A 20,310-nucleotide genomic window follows, 5' to 3' on the forward strand; every position below is an offset into this window, starting at 1 on the left:
TCAACAAACTAGCAAAAGCAAGACCTCCTTTGTTATTTTATTTGACCATAGGCAGATTCAACTCCCAGATCAAAAGACATTGATCTCAGAACAGATTAAAAAGGAATATGGGGGAGGATAGGAGAATCTGACTACATGGTTTCTATAAGTCTCAGTGTGGATTCAAGGATATGTGTAAGCTGGAAATCAAAGGCTGGCAAAAGATATTTCATGAAAATATTAACCAAAAAAAGAGCAGAGGTATTGTGTTAATAGAATAAAAAATAGACTTTTAAGTAAAACCTGTTATAAGAAGAAAAGAGGGACATTGTGCAATGATTTTTAAAAGTCAGTATGCCAACAAGTTATAGCAGTTACAAATAGAAGTATAACAAACATCGAGCTCCAACCCCTCCAGCAAACCTGTCAGAATTAAAGGGAAACAGATAGTTCTGCAGCAGTAGGGGAGACTCACTGTCCTTCCTCAGCCCAGTCACGGATAGAGAACTTCACAGCAGATGTAAAGAGAACACCTGAACAACATTGGAGACAAGTCAAATGTGACAGATGCCTCTTCCAACAAAGCATCAACAAAGTGTGCTTCTCTCAAGTACACATGAAACATTGATGTGGGAGAGTCTGCTGTTTGTGATGATTTCATTCGTTAATAAAGAAACTGCCTGTCCTGCCTGGCCTATTAGTTTCAGCCTCTTACTCACATCTTGATTAACCCACATCTAGTAATCTGTGTAGCACCACAAAGTGGTGCCTTACCAGGAAGATTCTAGCGTATGTCCATCTTGGGCTTCATCGAGTCTGGCTCAGAGAGGAGAGGCATGGCAATTGCCTGAGGCATCTGCCTGAGCCATCTACCTTACTTCCTTCTTCCTGTTCTGTCTACTCCACCCACCTAATAAGGGCTGGCCTATTAAATGGGCCAAGGCAGTTCCTTTATTAATTAACCAGTGAAATCATCAGATAGATAGAAGACACACCTACATCAAAACATTCTCTAGAATAACCCATATTCTAACCTGCAAAAAAACCTTAACATGTTTAAAAATACTTAAATTGTTTAGTATTTTGTTTTTCATTTGCAGTAGAAGAAAAAACTCAAATATTCACAATTATCTGAAAATAAAACAATCCACCCAAAACCCTTAACTGATCAAAGAAGAAGTGGCAGAAGAAATTTAAAATATCTTTGAATGAAAACATCATTCCAAAACTTATGGGATACAGTGAATAAGAGAAATTTATAGCTATAAATCCTTACTGAGAAAATTGGGTACAGAGGGGCCGGGGGGCAGAGACTAAGGAATTGCTGTTTGGTGGATAAGAAATTTCAGTTTGAAATGAGGAAGGCTTGCATATTATATATGATGTTGGTTCCAAAGCACTGAATCTACTTTTTGCATTTCAGCAGTATGCTCAAAATGATTAAATTTGACGTAGCATCTATTTTATCATAAAAGAAAAATCAAAAGAGCAGATGTGATTTTTTTTGTTTTTTTTTTAGAAATAAGTACTAGTGAAATCACTGTAGATCACTAAGTTATCATTAGTTTATAATTTTAATTTCTTCTTTAAGATTTTCTTTTATGTGTATTGTTTGCCTGTATGAGTACATGTGCACTGTGTGCATGTGATGTCCACTGAGGCTAGAAGGGGACTTGGGATGCCCTAGAATTGGAGTCACAGGTGATGGTATTCCAGTTCAATGGCTACCAGGAGTCAATCACTGAGCCGTCTTTCCAGCCCCAAATTTTAAATTAATTCCTTAGAAAAGACTGAAAGTGAATGAAAAAGACAATATAACTTAGAAAACAAGCAAGCAAACAAAAAAGCAATAAGAGAAAGTTATAGAAGAAATTATCATTATTAACATGACATAATTTAAGTTATTAATTAAAAGAATGGTGGGAGAGGACAAAGCAGAAAGGAGCCTAGTATGGTAGCATACACCTGTACTCCCAGCACTCTGGAGGTAAAGGCTAGCCTAGTCTCTATAGCAAGATCCAGGCCAGCCAGAGCTACGTAGAAGAGCCTGTCATCATCATCATCATAATAATAATAATAAATAATAATAATTAATCAGAAAGGCTTACTAACAACTAATGGCAAGTACTTTACTGAGTTACCACCCTAGGTCCTAATTTTGTACTTTTTCATATATATCCCTATGACTTAACTATTCCACTCTCCCTCATAACATAGTGCGTTTCCCTCCCCAACCATCTCCTTCTACTGAGTCTCTAGAACAAAGAGAAATCAAGACATTGACCTGTGTGTTGTAAAGCAGTTCCTTTATATTTGTCTCTATATAGTAGAAGACTCATCATTTGTAAGTCCCTGTTTGATGGACCAAGAACTTGATGAAGCATAAGTACATGTATTCAAGTTTCACCCGTGGAAATTAAAAGACAAGCATTCTAACACATAACACAAAACAGTGGGCTACACACACACACACACACACACACACACACACACACACTCGACAGAGACAGAGAGACAGAGAGGGAGGGAGAGATTTGATATTTTCTTGCATCCTTCTCTGATTTTTTTTTACAGCCCCTTTATTCCTTTCTGCAGAAACAAGGTTTGCAGTACCCAAAAGTCTTTATGAGAGAATACCAAATATTAATAGTATTTACAATGATCTCTCAAGTTCAAAATAAATTTTCCCCAAGTTATAACATTTTTCAAGTATTATAAATAGTTAATAATGTAAATAGTTAAGTCTTGTCCATTTGCATCAGGAACTCCACAAATGTTTAGGGATATGACTTTGTTCAGAGCATCAATAGAGCCTGTTTGAGAACCAGAGGGAGCAGACTGGTAACCACTATGGCGAATCAGGATCAAGTGTGGTTGGTATCAGGGTCTGTATCACAGCCTGACAACCTGGGGTGTAGGTAACCAAGTGATTCACTCAGACCCAGAAGATGATGTCAGTTCTTAAACCTGCATCCGAGAATTTTCAGTTATTTTTAACAAAATCTATTTTTTATTTTCGTTTTTATTCTTTGGGATGGGTACTTTTTATTGTTTTATCTTAGATCATTTTATTAAAGTGTAATTGCCATATTTACATATAGTAAACTTGACAAACTTAATGTGTATAGTTGGTAAGTGTTGATGATTGTGTATACCATCACCATAATCAAGATAATGAATGTTTCCCTTCCCCCACAGGTTTCTTTGCACCTTTTGTAGTTTGTCCTCCTGCCCCTTACAGTCCCTCATCCCCAGGCAGATATTAATCTTGCTTTTGCCACTATGGATCAGTCTGCATTTGGAGGAATCCATAAGAAAAGAAAAACTAAATTTAGGAAAAAAGCTTTGGGCAATGGAAGATGATATTTGTAACAGAACGTTTTATATACCTTTTCTATAATATTCTCAGCAACTAATATTTATATGACTAGATATATTTGCTTTATTACTAAATAACACCACATAACCTAAGCACTATTAAAATGTTGTGATCTTCCACTACTACATATAGAAGCTGCCTCTTAAACTTCAGGTTGTTTCAGCTGACGTCCTGTTTTTTAATTTCCAGAGCATACAGGATTGGGCAGTGTAGAGATGTCAAAGTGCTCAGGCTGATATCCTTGGGGACTGTGGAGGAGATCATGTACTTACGGCAGATTTACAAACAGGTGAGAGTATGCCTCATTCTAAGTTAGAAGTCATCATGGGTCTATTTTGAGAAATTAGGAACAAATTTGTATAAAGAACTTTTGAATTTTTACTCTAGTGTATAATTTACTACGATTATAAAATATACTCTTCCATGCACGTGCACAAAATAGAGTAATTGTTAAGTTCATTGGATTTTACTCTTGAAAGCATTATCTCTTAAACCTTAATGTGTACTTTAATCACCTAGGGATTCTGTTGACATTCAGGTTCTGATTAAGTAGGTCTGAGGTACAGCCCAAAGACTCTGCATTTTGTTTGTTTCCTTCTGAGTGCTAGGATTTAAGGCATGCACCACTACTGCCCAGGTGACTCTGCGTCTTTAACTTGCTTCCAGGAATGCCAAGACTCAGCTAGTACACTGACCACAGTTTAAGTCATACAGTGAGCCAGGGTGTGATATGTGTACCGTAGGTGAGTTTCCAGTGCACAGCTCACAGCAGGAATGCTTGAGCCACCTTCAAGCCTTAAGGGACCTCCTCTTTTTACTGCAGGTTGATATTCATGGTTCTTCTGTATGTGCTGAGACATGAAAAAGATCGAGGAGCACTGCCTTAGAGATACAGAGACACCATAGGAAACTGGCTGCAGAGATGCCCAGGAAATGAGATTGTGCAGCTTGAGCTTCCGCTGCTGCTGCTTGGTGCTCTGAGTGTTCATCCGAAATCTCATTGGCTCTTTAATATGTGTAGGATATTAATTTCTGTTCTCTTCATACTTATAAATAAACATTTCTTTATTTAGGATTGCTCATTTGAGAAGCTCTGAACTGAGGCTCAAGTTTAATTACAAGTATTAAATTTGAATTGCTCCCTGTATATTTGACTGGCATCTATTTAAGAACAAACATCTTTCACATGTGGTGGTAGTTAACCTAAAAATGATTCAGTCTTAAAACTCATGCTAACTTCTTCATTCTAAAAACAGAACCATGCGCAGCAGTTTGTGTATTTTCTTAAATCATTTAGCTCTAAAGGAAATAGTTTGGAACTACTTGAGAGAAGTTTTTTCTAACTTAACCACTTGTGAAAAAATGGGCTATTTCTTATGACCTGTTGTTTTGAGTTCTGTCTTAAACTGGTCATCAGTAATGCTTCCTTAACCATGTAAGTGGTTTTCAACCTATTATTATATGCACTTTTAGTTTTATCTAAAACGGCATATTATGTACTGTAAAATAGTATATAATAGAAAAATTTCAGGAAACTGTAATTTAGGTGTTGAGAACTTTGTATGATACAAAGATAAGGTAGCGATCATATAAGGAAAAGGCAGGACACATGGTTTAAAGACAGTTGGGAATTCGAAACAAGGGTGCATATCAGGCATACATACATTGAGCCTCACATTCTTTGAGAAAAAAATTAAAAAACTAAGAACAAAAAAGCTGCAAATATGTTGAAACACAGGTTACTCAGGGCCCGGAAATTGTTTAAGGATCCTTAAAGACAGAAAAGAAAGAAACTCAGTGAAACTCAGCCAGAGGGAGAACACCAGAAAATTAGACAGTCACTACCCCAAAAAAGAATTCCTGGAGACTCTCTGGAGCATCGTGTGTAATAAGGTGGCTTAACGTGTATTTTCATCTGTGCACTGTGCAGCCAACAGTTGTCTGTTCCCAAGTGAGAACAACAGATAGAGATCCTGGAAGCAAACAAGTAAGACAACTCAGACATTTTGCTGATATACACAAAAAAGTCACCCTCATCACCCAGAAGGCTAAATACTCAGACAGTCTCTGCTCTACTTCAAGTAGCTGTGGAGTAGGCTAAAGTGAGTGTGGACTGAAACACACTAGTGACCAGGTGAAGGCAAAAAGATGAAGAGTACAACAGTGGGCTGGACTGTGGCTAGCAAATCTTAGTACCTGGAACCGTATTACTTCATATCAGAGGCTATGTTTATACACGAAACTGTTTCTCTGTAGCTGCAACTGCACTGCAGGGACATCTGGAAAGATCTGAGATCTCTTGTTTAAGGAGAACTTGGAATGGGGTATGCTGTGCTTCCATGCAGCTACCAGATAGTCTGTGGTTTGAAATAATATTTATACAGCACCTGTGTTCCTTCAAATTTGGAACATCATATACAATCAAGTTTGGCATTTTGAGATTTACCTTATCTATATGTTGTACATAGGTATACCTATATATACAATTTATTTAGAAAAATTTATGGAAGAATTGACTGAGCAGCTCAAAAAACTCCAAACTTGCCCCAATTCCTGTTTGATAACATTTTTCATGTTTGCCTTCTCCTTGTTGGAGCTATTACCTTTCTTCTTTCTCTGGGCCATTTGAAACTCACAGACTTATCATCTATGTGTATTTCCTCAAAGATCATGTTTAAATTTTACACACTTACATTATATTATGAAATAGTTAGCAAATAGAGAGTATCCATATGGTGATGCTAAAATGATATATATCCATATATATCCTGAATTACTCAATTGTTGGGGTTCTCAAAACTCTTGACAGTGGTGTTTCTAGGATTTTCATGGTACTTGTCAATGAAATATTGTGGTTGGTAAATCTGCAGTTAGCTTGGCATCAGCATGTTTATTGTATAGATACTTCAGATTGTAACATAAGTGATATAACAATTCTGCTAATTCCTTTGTTATACTGTAAGAAATAATTAATATGAAAGTTATTAAAAATTATAAGAATTTCAAAAAGTCTTCATAGAAATAGGTTCTTCTGGAGAATAACTATATATTTGACTATTTAATAGCAATGTTAAAATGAAATCTCCATTCTATTTTGCTGTTTTAGTTTGTTTTGTGTTACTATAATAAACATGAGCAAAAGCCACTTGTGGTAGGCAAAGGCTTACTTGACTTAAATATACTTTTTAATGTAGTAATTTTAAAAGAAGAAAAATGTATTCAGATGTCAGATTTCATTATTAAACATTTATAACAAAACATTTATAATAATGTAATCTCGACTCAGTATTTAAAAAACAGATAAAATAGGAAATATAAAATGCCTGCTTCAGCAAGGTGGCCAGATTATTATTTCACCATAACAGCAACATCTGCAGAGAAATTGAAACAAAATCTCCTCCTTAAGGCAATTCAGCCAACCCTACTAAAACTGTGTGTATGCAGGGAGTGCCAGGAAACTCTGACATACTGTTGGAGCAAACATTTCAGAAATATCTTTTATTTTTCTGTTCTAGCAACTTCACTGTGTGGTGGTTGGAAGTGAAAATGCCAAGCGATACTTTGAAGCAGTACAAGGATCAAAAGAACATCGAGGCGAGCTCTTTGGTGTCCACAACCTCTTCAGACTAAGGTCCCAAGGGTCCTGTCTTACGAGAGACATCCTGGAGGTATGGAGCTGTTCTGTGACCCTCTTCAGTGATGATTTCAGGACAGTTTTATCATTTGGGAATTTTCAAATGCAATTGGTGTCTCCTTTCCAGAGAAATTTTTGGTTTTCCTTAACATAAATGCCTGTTTAGTATGTTTACTTTTAAAGAAATGGGAACTGAATTGTACCTCAAAGCCAAGGCTTTCTCATGGATGCTGATAGATAATACACATCCATATATTCCATCCACGCATGAGATAGTATGGCCTCCACGGCCATTTCAGACAAATTTGAGAGTTTATTATTCTGAAAATGGTTGTTGAAATTGAGAGCTAAAAAATTAAGATTTTCCTAAATAAACAAAACTGTAAAACATGTTTTGATTAGAAGTTACAAAATACTCCCTGAGATGTACTCTCTTGTCTCTTAGAGATTTTTGTTTTCTGTTCCCAATAAAAATTCCACACCAATATTTCAGACTCTTAGCTATGTTCATGCTCAGCGTACAGATGTTTTTTATTCTTCAAATGAGACACTTACATGGCTTTAAAAATTCCTTAAGTTCGTTAATTTACCAGAACACTGAGAATATTGTCCTTTTTCTCAACTGAGATTAGTGTAGATATGATAAAGCCCTGGAATATCATCCTTCTCCATCTCCTTCTTACATAGATGAGGAAACAGCCAGCAAGAACTCCAGGCTATTTCCCTTGGCTTCTGGGACTTGGTAGTAAAATTCTTGACTGTATTTCATTTAGTAAGCATCATAAATAAAGTTGAAGAAAAATTAGTCCCTGTCTTTGAGCAATTTCTGTCCTGATAGAGATGGAGATGAAGGACATTTGTACAGGTGGACATGTGTACTGTACTCAGGATGAGCGCTGGGGATGGGAAGGAGGCCTGTATTGTCCGTGTCCTCTTCTCTGGTGTCTGGTGACTCTGAGTAGCTGAGCAGCCCAGTAACGTCCTGTAGTGGATGTGACTAGCAAATGCACTACTGACACAAATTAAAGCCCCGCGGTTTAGCACAGCGTCGTGAGGCTTGGATGCTGCCGTATGCCTTTTCTTCAGATGTGAAAGAGCAGCTGTGATAGGCGCATCCTGGGCAAATGTGGCGCGTGTGCTTCCCAGCAGTGCTTTCAGTGGAGCTGGACACAGCCCTCGTTTTCTGTGTTGTAACACTGTATGAGTTTCTTATTTAGCAATGAGAAAGTGTTATTAAGGATGCAGAGCCACTTATACTTAGCCTGCCTTTGCTGTTATTTTTCTGGTTATTTCACTCTGTATTTACAGCTGTTTATATTCTCCCTTGTGAACATTACAGAGAGAAGGCCAAGTGGAAGCTGGCATCATGACAGCCACAACATGGTTGAAAGGGGGACTTTCAGCACAGGAACTAGAAACAGTGAGTAACCAGAAAACATGGCATGTGACAGTCTTTTCTTCTACTTCTTCCTTCATTTTTCAGTACGCAAAAAATAGAAAGTTTTCTAAAATCTCAGAGTCATAAAGTCATAGGATGATGAATGAAGTTAATTAAGGTGATCAGTATTCATATAAACAAGTCCAGGAGCAGTCCCAAATTAAACACCTTCTGTAAGTGACCACACCAGACTATATTTTTTGTTTGTTTTATTTTTTTGTTTTTGTTTTTGTTTTTCAAGACAGGGTTTCTCTGTGTTGCTTTGGATCCTGTCCTAGAACTAGCTCTTGTAGACCAGGCTGGCCAGCCTTGAACTCACAGAGATCCGCCTGCCTCTGCGTCCTGTGTGCTGGGATTAAAGGCGTGCGCCACCACTGCCCGGCCAGACTTTTTTTTTTAACTGAAGAACAAGTTAAATAGAGAAATGACCATCAATGTGCATCTAAGATTAAACCCAAGTGTCAAAATCATTCAGTAAATCAAAGCAAGTATTGTGTTGGTTTGAGTCTGTGATCTAAAGATCTCTTTATACAGCCATGAAACCTATGTTGTTACCAGAAGCCATGTTAGGTATAAGATAAAAAAAATATACGGGCGATTTTTATGCTGTGGGATGATGCTCTTGTACACTGTAAAGATTGTTCACTCGTATTGGTTTAATAACATGCTGATTGACCAGTTGCTGGGCAGGAAATATAGGTATGGCAACCAGACTAGGAGAGTTCTGGGAAGAGAAAAGGCACAGACACAGTCACCAGCCAGACACAGAGGAAGCAAGATGAAAATGCTTTACTGAGTAAGATACCAAGCCACATGACTAAACATAGATAAGAATTATGGGTTAATTTAAGTTGTAAGGGCTAGTTAGTAATAAGCCTGAGCAATAGGCCAAACAGTGTATAATTAATAGATGCCTCTGTGTGTTTATTTGGTACTGAAAGACTGCAGGACCATGCAGGACAGAAACTTCTGTCTACATTTTTATGTTGCTATTCTTGTTTTTGTTTTGTTTGCTTTTGAGATTTAAGTTTATGTGAACTGAGTGACCTTGAACTCAGGGGACTTGTTTTTATTTACAAATTTTGTGTTCTACCAAGTTGGATCAGGCTCAGGTTGTTAAGCTTGGTCACAGATGCTTCTCCCTCTGAGCCATCTTGCTGGCCCAGGCTGACAATTTTTTTTTAAATGTAGATAAGAACAAATATAAAATAATGGCAGAAGTATCAAATTACTTTCTGAAAATATTAACAAGTTAAGCCTTAATTTTAGGGAACTGAAGGTTATCCTTAACTTGGGTTACCATGGAAAGGGAACTGAATTTAAATTTGTAGCAAATTTTGTTCTTGAGACAGGGTTTCATATAGTCAAGACTGGCCTTGAATTCCTGGTGAAGTGGAGGGTTGTTATAAGAAGCTGCAAGAGTCTGTTAAGGTTCTCAAGAATTTATTTGGTATAAAATAGGGGTAAACGCTCACTGATACTGAGCGATGTAGATGCCACCACTGATCAGCTGTCTTCATCCAGTCTGTTCAGGGATGAAAAGCAAGCTGCCTGCTCCACTCTGGCCACCCAGGAGAGCATGAGAGCAAGAGAAAGCGAGATCCTCTCCCTAAGCTTATAAGTTGTCGCGTCCGCAGACAAGTCCCGCCCTAGGATTCATAATCCCCAACAGCCATTCGCTGAAGGGATCAGAATCCCACAACCGAGGATGGTCTTGAACCCCTGATCCTCCTGTCTATTTCCCAAGTCCTTTGCTTTTCCTGCTGTAGACATGCACCACTGCACACCACCCTTCCCTCATGTTTTCTGATGTTTCTGACTGCTTTTTTATGTAGCCTAGAGACCCTGACTGTCAAGAATCCACAGAGGTGTGTGAGCTCTACAGTGACTTCAGTGATGACGAGCCAGTGGGCCGCTCCCTTGGAAAGACGGCTGAACACAGAGTCTCTGGCTCCAGTAGAGCTGCAGGCTCCTCAGCACAGCTCACTTTGCTGCAGTGTGGATTCTCTAAATTGTTTGAGGCAAATTGTAAGTCAGTCCAGGATGGCAATGGAAACGCTGCCTCCAGTGATGAAAGCTCTGATGAGCAGCCCACATGCCTGTCAGCAGAAGCCAAGCAGGCTGCTTGTCAGAAAACTCGAGACTCTGTTTGTACTTCAGAACATCAGAAATCAGAGAACATCCAAAATCCTAATGAGAAATGTGGTTTTGATAAGAAGACTTTAGAACAGAACGTTTCTTCTCAGTCTGATGAGAAAAAGTATCACAGTACAGATGGGCATCATGGCATGGGACAAAGTGACACAGAGTCAGAAGACAGTGATGTCATCTTTCCCACACAGTATCCAGCTCAGAAAGCCCCTAACAACCGTATACGCTTTAAGCTGCTGTTTGGTGAATCTGAAGATTCTGAAGCAGAAAACCCTGTGAAAAGAAATTGTGTTGCTGGTAGACAGAACAGTGGCAAAGGAAATGGACCTGTTTCAAAACCCTTGAGTACTGAGAACATGACCTTGAAACTTGTTAGGAAAAGAAAAGATACAGATGATATTAGTGATGAATCTGATGACATCGACATGTTCCCCAAGTCCAGAATAAGAAAGCAAAGAGCTACTACTTCCCTGAAGTTTAAGAGAAAAAAGGAAAACAAAAGGGGGTCTCCTGGAAGAGCAAAGGAGCCCAAACAAGTGTGCGCAGCAGATGGGGACTGTAGCTCTCAGGTCATTGACGACTTCTCATCCTCTGATGACAATGTATCTGTCAGCCATTGGAGTTCCTCTAAACTAAGTCACAGAGCAGAAACTGTAAAAGATAAAATCAGTTTGTTCTCCAAGCTACCTGGCCCGGATAAGAAAAACATTTGTATATCAAGGAAGCCAGCAAGCTTTTTAAATGAAAGAGTTGTCAGTCAAGAGCAAATGTGTGACTCAATGGATAAAATATTAGGTAACTATAACTGTAGACATTTCTCTAAATAACTGTTTTTCACTCATATTCTAAGAGAGATTATTCAGCCAGATGTAAAATAATTGTAACGTCAAGATGCTGCATTGAGGCAATAATGCAGGATAATGAAGAAATAATGAAGTGGCAGGTAAAGGAAAGGCCTCCTACAGGAGGGTGGAGAGTTTTGCTCTCTCCCTGTCATGCCCCTCCATGTGGCCCACCCTCAGCACGGCTTCTCTGTGCCATAGAACCAGTTATTTTGATTTGTAAATTCCTTAGTATATTGTTCAATTTTGTCACATGGGTGTGTGTTCTCTGAAGGCCTAGCTCAGTCTTGTCCCCTTCACCTTACGTCATCTGTGCGATCTGCAGGAGTCTTCCTCATCCTTTCATTACCATGTGATTTACTTACAGAGTTTCCGTCAGTCTGCATTTTGCTCGGTTCTCTCAGCAGCCAGACATGTTCACCAACCTCTGGATTACCTGTGAATGAGTAGTATTTCAGTGGTCATATTATTTGTACGTTTGCATGTATAGTTTATGTACTATATTTGTAATTATATATCTTAATATGTATATTATACATATACTCATTTGTGTATGAATGTACATACAGATATCTTATGTAGTTGTATGTGATGGTGAATATATCTCATGAACTATATTTATACTTCCATATTTATAGTGGTACTTAATTAGAAAGTTCTCTCTCATCTCCATTATATTTGAATATTATTTCTCTCATCTTGATCATTCTGGTCACATGCAAAGACTGATTTAGTTATAATGTCCCATAATTGCTTATTTATTTCATCTCCTACTATACAATAGTGAAGGAATGCACTGGCATGGTACCAAAGTGAAGGTTGGAGGTGTATCCCAGAAGCAGAGCATCACAAAAACATTTTTAGTTTGCTTTTGGGTTTTTGTTTTGTTTTGTTTTGTTTTTTTGACAAAATGTTCCATTTCTTTCTGCTTAATGGATACACTATGTCTAAACTGCCAGAGACTTTGGCTATATTCTTCACCTTTGGTTTCACTCCCTGTGGTGTATAGGTAACTAGAAATTCCATGGTCCCTTTCAGTCCTCCAAGTGTCGGTGTCTCTAAATCATTTGCATCATCTGGACCTTGTTTTCTAGTAAATCTCTTAAGACATGTTGCAGAGGGACTTTTTTTTTCTACTGAAGTTCGTGTGATAATGTTTTGTACCCTGAAAGCCAGTTTTGCTGGATCTAAAGTCCGTGGCTCACACTTTGCTGAGTATTTTCAATATTATTTTCTTTCCATTGCTGCCCAGTGGTCTTGCCAGACTGTGTTTGATGTTTATTCTGAGCCAGTGCTCCCATGTGCGAATGTAGTCTCCACATAGTCTTTCCTTAGGAGCGTCAGCTGCCATCAGCGCCCTGTTCAAGTCTCTCGTCTGGTTCACATGTCACTGCTCTTGAGGATCAGTCTCTTAAATCAATTTTATCCTCTCACTTGTTTGGGTTTTTGTCATTATCTATGGTATTTATTTCCTCTTAATGTTTCTTCTAGATTAGTCTTCACTTACAAATGACATTTTCTTTTTGTTTTTATTTTTAATTATTTTTTAATTTGTAATTTTTATTTATTTTATATACCAACCACAGTTCCCTCTGCTCCTCCTGTTCTCCCCTCCTCTCAACCCCACCCCCAAATCCACTCCTCAGAAAGGGTAAGGTCTCCCCTGGGGAGTCAAAAAAAGCCTGACACATTAAGTTGAGGCAGGGCCAAGCCCCTCTCCCCTCTTCATTAAGCTGATAAAAGCATCCACCATAGACAGTGAGCTCCAAAAAGCCAGCTCATACACTAGAGATCGATCCTAATGCAAGCCACTCCACTGTCACCCACATACAGAGAGCCTAATTTGGTTCCCTGCAGACTTCCCAGCTGTTGGTTTAAAGTTCATGAACTCCCACGAGCTTGGGTCAGCTGTCTCTATTGCTATCTCTATCATGATCTTGGCCTGCCTTGCTCATATGATTCCTCCTCCCTCTCTTCAACTGGACTCCAGAGTTTTGCCTGGTGCTTGGTTGTGGATCTCTGCATCTGCTTCCATCTGTTAATGGATGGAGGCTCTATGATGACAGTTAGGGGATTCACCCATCTGATTACAGGGGAAGGCCAGTTCAGACACCTTTTCCACTATTGTTAGGAGTCTTAGCTGGGGTCATCCTTGTGGGTTCCTGGGAATTTCCCTGGTACCAGGTATCTTTCTAACCCCATAATGGCTCCTGCTATCAAGATACTGCTTTCATTACTCTCCCCACTCTGTCCCAACCCCCATCTGGGCCATCCAGTTCCCTCATGTTCTCCCCCTTCCCCTTCCTTCTACTCACTCCACCACCACCCCCATTTACACAGGAGATCTCATCTATTTCCCTTTCCCAGGGCGATCCGTGCATCCCTCCTAGGGTCCTCCTGGTTACCTGTCTTCTGGAACTGTAGATTCTGACCTGGTCATCCCTTGCTTTACATCTGGTATCCACTTATGAGTGAGTACATACCAGGTTTGTCTTTCTGGGTTTGGGTTACCTCACTCAGGATGATTTTTTTTTTCTAGTTCCATCCATTTGCCTGCAAATTTCATGATATCCTTGTTTTTTACTGCTGAGTAATAGCCCATTATATAAATACACCACATTTTCCATATCTATTCTTTGGATAAGGGGCATCTAGATTGTTTCAAGGTTCTGGCTATTATGAATAATGCTGCTATGAACATATTTGAGCAAGTGTTCTTGTATGATTGAGCATCCTTTGGGTCTATGCCCAAGTGTGGTGATGCTGGGTCTTAAGGTGGGTGGGTCTTGATTCCCAAATTTTTGAGAATCGCCGTACTGATTTCTGTAGTGAGGAGCTGCGGGCCGAAAGCCAGGCAGCGGGAATGCAGCCCGCTGCTCCCAATCACTACAGATTTCCAAAGTGGCCATACAAGTTTGAACTCCCACCAGAAGTGGAGGAGTAGTCCCCTTACCCCACATCTCCTCTAACATAAGCTGCCATCAGTGTTTTTGATCTTAGCCATTCCAACAGGTATAAGATTATCTCAGAGTCATTTTGATTTGCATTTCCCCAATGACTAAGAATGCTGAGCAATTCCTTAAATGTCATTCAGCCATTAAGATTCTTCTGTTGAGAATTCTCTACTTAGATCTGTATCCCATTTTTAAATTGGATTATTTGGTATTTTGATGTCTAGTTTCTTGAGTTCTATATATTTTGGAGATCAGCCATCTTTCAGATGTGGAGTTGGTGAAGATCTTTTCTCATCCTGTAGGCTGCCATGTTGTCTTATTGACCGTGTCCTTTGTCTTACAGAGCTTTTCATTTTCAGGAGGTCCTTTTTATTGATTGTTGGTCTTGGTGTCTGTGCTACTAGTGCTATATTTAGGAAGTGGTCTCCTGTGCCAATGTATTCAAGGCTATTCCCACTTTCTCTTCTATCAGGTTCATTGTGACTGGGTTTATGTTGAGGTCTTTGATCCACTTGTACTTGAGTTTTGTGCATGGCGATAGATATGGATCTATTTGCATTCTTTTACTTGCCAACATCCAGTTATGCCACCATTTGTTGAAGATGCTTTCTTTTTTTATTGTACAATTTTGGCTTCTTTGTCAAAAATCATGTGTTCATAGGTCTTCAATTCGATTCCATTGATCCATGTGTCTGTTTTTATGCTGCTACCAAGCTTTTTTTATTACTACAGCTCTATAGTAGAACATGAAATCAGGAATACTGATGCCTTCAGAAGTTACAAAGGACATTTTCTTAATGTCTAAGTCTTTCTGAGACATTCCACCTCTCATTTCTAAATTATTATAATTATGATTTATATTTTTGGGGTGGGGCAGGTGTTCAATAGAAGATTTCTCTCTGTAGCCCTGGCTGTCCTGGAACTCACTCTGGCTATGGAACAGAGATCTGCCTGCCTCTGCCTCCTGAATGCTGGGATTAAAGGTGTGCACCACCACTACCTGGGCTGATTTATATTGTTAATTTGTGACTTCTTTCATGGTCTTAAGGTGTTTTGACATCAGTCTGTTTTGTGAGTCTGTCATTTACCTGGTTTTGACATAGGTCTCTTTTGTGAGCCAGTCATTTCTGACAGGGATATTACTCTGCTGCTTGTTCTTTCTTTGCTCATAATTTTTGGGATTTGACCCAGATAATTCTTTCAATCTTTTTTTAGGAGAAATTATTCCCCTGCTTAGTGCTGAATCCTGCTCTCCTGCACACACTGATCACCTCCCTATGTTGCTTCTCTTTGCTGGGCTCTGGCTGGGCAGGAACACCAGTAAGTGGGCCAGTCTGGGAATTTATATTATATAGTTAGGTTGGTACATTCTGTAATAAGACTTCTGGTCTCTTCAGTCCTAGTGAGCAGAACACTTCCCTCTGAGTGACCCTTTGTGCCTCTCAACAAATGCCTGTTGGCTATCCTGGGATCTCCTGTTCTTAGGTCTGTCACATGCCACACCTCCCTTCTTCCGTAATACGGATGTCAGTACTGTACGGCAGTGATTCCCAGCCTTCCTCACACTGCCGCCTCTTAGTGCAGGTTCTCACTGTGGTGACGTCCAACCACAGCGTTACTTTCTTTGCTGTGTCATGGCTGTAATTGTGTTACTGTTACGAATCATAGTGTAAATAGCTGTGTTTTCTGATGGTCTTGGACAACCCCTGTGAAAGGGTCAACCCCCAGGGGGTTGTGACCCCATAGGTTGAGAACCGTAGTTTTGCCATTGGCAGATTGCCTCCACTTGATTGTAATTTAGGGCTCGTGGAAATGCCCTATCATCTAATTTTGTTTTCATGTGGTCCATAGGTGTCTACTTTTGTTGTCTAGTTGCTGTTTGATTTTACCTGGGGATTCAGAGGGAATGAACAACCTTTGTTCAGAATCTACTTGGTGATTATGAGTTAGCATTGCTTTATGAGTGTCTGTCTTATTTCCCATAAATCATGTGAAGCAAGATGAAATAAGGTGCTACATGCAGCTTGTTAACTTTTATTTACCTCTGCATTAGGCTTTCTCTTATGGATAAGACCCATTTAAAATATCCCAATTATATCTGTGCATCCTGGTGCCATTATTAACTCAGCACAGGATTATCGATTGGATTGTTTACTCCAGTGAAATTAGAGGGTTAAGGATTTGTTACAAATACTTTTAAAAATAATCACATGAGGTTTTTAACAGCAGGTGTCAGCAGTTGGAGTTAGTGGTATTTTGTGTCACCTAGAGATGTTTTCCTGGTAACGTTTAATTACATGATGTAGCAGTGTCTTGTGGTTTGTGCTTGGTGATTGCTGGAGAGTTCAGGGCTAAAACAGCTGTGTCGTGGCCACAGTTGAGGTTGATTGCCAGGGCTGTTTGAGGAAAATTTTACAGGCCTCAGTTCCAGCCTCCTCTTTTATGGCTGTAATTTCAAAATAAATTATTAGAACCTAGATGCAAAGCAATAAAAGATACAGCCACTTTTAAGACCTCTTTCAGATAAAAAGCTATGAGTTAATTTTTCTTTCACTTCCTAAAAAGCTCTCATCTTGACATTCTCTGGGCATGTGTACAAAAAAAGACAAAATACAAACAATAAAGCCGAGCACCACCAACCAAACACAACTTTCTGGTCATAAACCCCATGTTCTCGTCCGTCACTGCCATCAGGGCTTTTTTAGACGAGCAGATAAGCCTAGAGCAACTCCTTAAATGTGCAAACAACAGTTTGAAATTAGCAAGGAAGAAAAATCTATATAGGACCATTAACCATGATTCTCACAGACAAAAATCTCTATTTCAGATTTAAATTTAAAAATTGTTACTTAATTTCAGCAATTCTCATATTGATAACAGTAGAAGGTCATTTCCAGGTTAACCTGAACCAACATATTTGAATTCCTTTTTCCATTTGCTTTTTAAAATGTTGTGGTAATAACGTGATCTTTTAAACATTAAAAATAAAGCAAGCCATTAAGCATAGTTGCTTATACCTGTAATTTCAACAATACTTAGGAGGCTTAGAGAGGAGAATTACCATGAGATCTAGGCCATCCTGAGCTGCAGAGTAAGCTCTTATTTCAAGGAAGCAACAAAGATAATAATAATTTTAAAATACAGCAATCATAGCCAGATGTGGTAGTTCACACCTTGAATCTTAGCTATGGGGAGTAAGAGCCGGACTGACTGAGTTTGAGACCAGCCTAGTCTACATAGTGAGTTCCAGGTCAGCCAGGGCTACTAAGTAAGGCTATATCTTATAAAGAAAGAGAGGTAAGGAAGGAAGAAAAGAAGGAAGCATAACTAGGAGTCTAAGACAGAAGAATCACAGGTTTGAAACTAACCTGGGCTGTATAGTAAGAAGGTCTCAAAAACAGAGGGAGTAAGAAAGCAGGTTTATCCTGTTCTTAGCGTGCTGTGGATAATTGAACCATATTGCATCACAGTGATTAATCATTTAATAAACATGTTTGCCTCCTAGGTGGTGTTCAGGAAGTGGCGTATATCCACTCAAATCAGAATGTGATTGGATCAAGCAGAGCTGAAAATCACATGAGCCGTTGGGCAACCCGTGATGTATTTGAGTTGAAACAGTTTTCCCAGCTCCCTGCTAATGTAGCTGTTTGCAGTTCAAAGGTAAGAAAATTTCGTTTTTATCTCACTTTTCACAAAAGTTTCTCAGTAGGGTTTTTTATTTATTTTTTTTTTTGATGTTTTTGTTTTTGTTTTTCAAGACAGGGTTTCTCTGTAGCTTTGGAGCCTTTCCTGGAACTAGCTCTTATAGACCAGGTTGGCCTCAAACTCACAGAGATCCGCCTGCCTCTGCCTCCCGAGTGCTGGGATTAAAGACATGTGCCACTACTACCCAGCTAATAGGGTCCTTTTTATGACCTCAGAAGTAGCCGCTGATTCTATTAGGAGACATAGAACTAAGTGTGGAAAAGCCATATAGCATTGTAATAGTTACCATCACAGAAGATGTTGGGAATGTGTAGTGGCTTGGATGAGAATGGCCCCATAGACTCATGTTTGAATATTTGCTCCCCGGTTGGTAGAACTATTTGAGAAAGATGAGGGGGTGTAGCCTTGTTGGAGATGTATCACTGTGGGCAGGCTTCCCAGAGTGCTCTCTCTGCCTTCTGCTTATGGATCAAGATATGAATTCTCAGCTACTGCTCCAGCACATGCCTGCCTGCCTTCCTGCCTCACGCCAGGCTCCCTGCCATGATGGTCACAGACTCTAACCCTCTGAAACTCTAAACTCTAAATAAACTCTTTTTCTTTTATAAGTTGCCTTCTTCGTGGTATTTTATCACAGCAAAAAAACAAATTAAATGACATATGTAAATTAAAATGCCCAGTAAAACCGAGTTGACTAATAGTTTCCCTTTTTAAAAAGTATTTCTATGTCCCCAAATTCAAAACAACCTGAAGAGTTACACAGATTAAATCATAACCCCAAACTACTTCTGCTTTTATGGATATGATTAGGTTTCTTCAAGTTTTCTTCCCCCATCCAAAAGACACAGACACAAAAATCTAGCTTCATACAGACTTCTATGAAGGATTTTCATAATGTTAAAGTAATAAAGCCTGGATTTTTCCTGCTTAAGATTACTGCTGCATGGAAATAAAGACTTATATAATTGTATTGTTTTGTTTATACGTGGTCATTTTCATCAAAGATTTTTTTTTTATTTTTTTTTTCAAAGATTTTTAAAAATGTTTTTGTTGTTGTATTCATCTGAAAGCCTACTGTTTATTGTTTTATAGGTCAGAGTTATTAAAAGTGCATGTTGCATGTAACAGTGATATAATGTAGTGTTGCTTTTAAGAGTGAAGCTGGGGGAAATCTCTCTGAACTTTCCAACTGTCTTAATTTGATTCAGATTGTCTTAACAGTAAATCGAGAGTGTAAAGTGAAACTCACGACCAGGGAAATGTGGACTAAAGAGCAGATGACTGGAAGAAGGGTAGACTGCAGACACGTGGCCAGCACGTTCTACATAGACATCTTACCGACAAGACAGTGTGAGATTTCCAGTGGGTCTAACAGAGAAGACAACCAGTATTGATTGTCTCAGCTCGAGTTTGAATGATCTTGTTGACCAGATGCTGAACAGGCACAAACCACCATGTTGGGCTGAGTGTAATGGAGTGAATTCAAAGAAAGGGGGGGTTATACTCCAAATGCTTTAACATTGAGCAGACAAAGACTACAGAAACCAAAAATACCAGTTTTAGGAGAATCAAAGCTTCTCATAGCATATAATTTGAAGGCAGTTTGTCATCTGAGGTGTGTGTGTGTGTGTGTGTGTGTGTGTGTGTGGTGTACTTGTGTGCATGTGTGTATAGAGGCCAGAGCTCTACATGAAGTGCCTTCTTCAGTCTCTCTCCATCTTGGTTTTGAGATAGGGTCTCTCTGAGCCTGAAGCTCATGGATCCTGCTAGACTGGCTGGCTGCTTATTTCTGTCTCCTCTTTTTCCCAGACACTGTAATTGCAGACATGAGTCTCAGGCTCCTCATGGGCTCTGGAGATCCCTTGCTCCTCAGAGACTTGACTGACCCATATCCCCAGCTCTTCATCTGGAATCTTTTCGTGGGGCGGGGAGAGGCTGTTAAATGAGCTAGGAAAGAGCCCATCCTCCTACCGTATCTGTAGAGTAAATTTTAAAAGGACCCAGTTTAATATGCAAATTTAGGTTTTTCTTTTGAAAGGAAGCAGATACTGTTTTTTGCCCTCCTGTTACCCTTTTGTGTTTTTCTACCCCTCTTCTTTTTAGACAACATCCTCTGTTTGCATATCCCTTTCCTACTTCCACATTGTGTATTTACATTTTTATTTTATTTAGAGTCTCCATACAAGAGGAAACGTAGTGTTTGTCTCTCAGGCTTATTTTGCGGCATT

The 20,310-nt window shown here is 39.1% G+C and overlaps 1 protein-coding gene across 8 annotated transcripts in view; it reads left to right on the forward strand.

The window, feature by feature from the left end:
* Ercc6l2 (ERCC excision repair 6 like 2) overlaps positions 1 to 20,310 on the forward strand; it is a 90,952-nt gene that overhangs the window by 40,480 nt on the left and 30,162 nt on the right. For 6 of the 8 annotated variants that reach the window (XM_038333126.1, XM_038333127.1, XM_038333125.1 and 3 more), the window contains exons 13-17: positions 3,548 to 3,647; positions 6,874 to 7,026; positions 8,332 to 8,412; positions 10,266 to 11,376; positions 17,883 to 18,037. In XM_038333126.1, the coding sequence (XP_038189054.1) occupies positions 3,548 to 3,647; positions 6,874 to 7,026; positions 8,332 to 8,412; positions 10,266 to 11,376; positions 17,883 to 18,037 (1,600 nt within the window). Of the gene's footprint in view, positions 1 to 3,547; positions 3,648 to 6,873; positions 7,027 to 8,331; positions 8,413 to 10,265; positions 11,377 to 17,882; positions 18,038 to 19,290; positions 19,567 to 20,310 lie in introns of those variants that run through there. The other 2 variants (XM_038333129.1, XM_038333128.1) reach the window with 2 other exon arrangements.

Source organism: Arvicola amphibius, chromosome 6 (genome assembly GCF_903992535.2).
Source record: "Arvicola amphibius chromosome 6, mArvAmp1.2, whole genome shotgun sequence".
NCBI lineage: Eukaryota > Metazoa > Chordata > Mammalia > Rodentia > Cricetidae > Arvicola > Arvicola amphibius.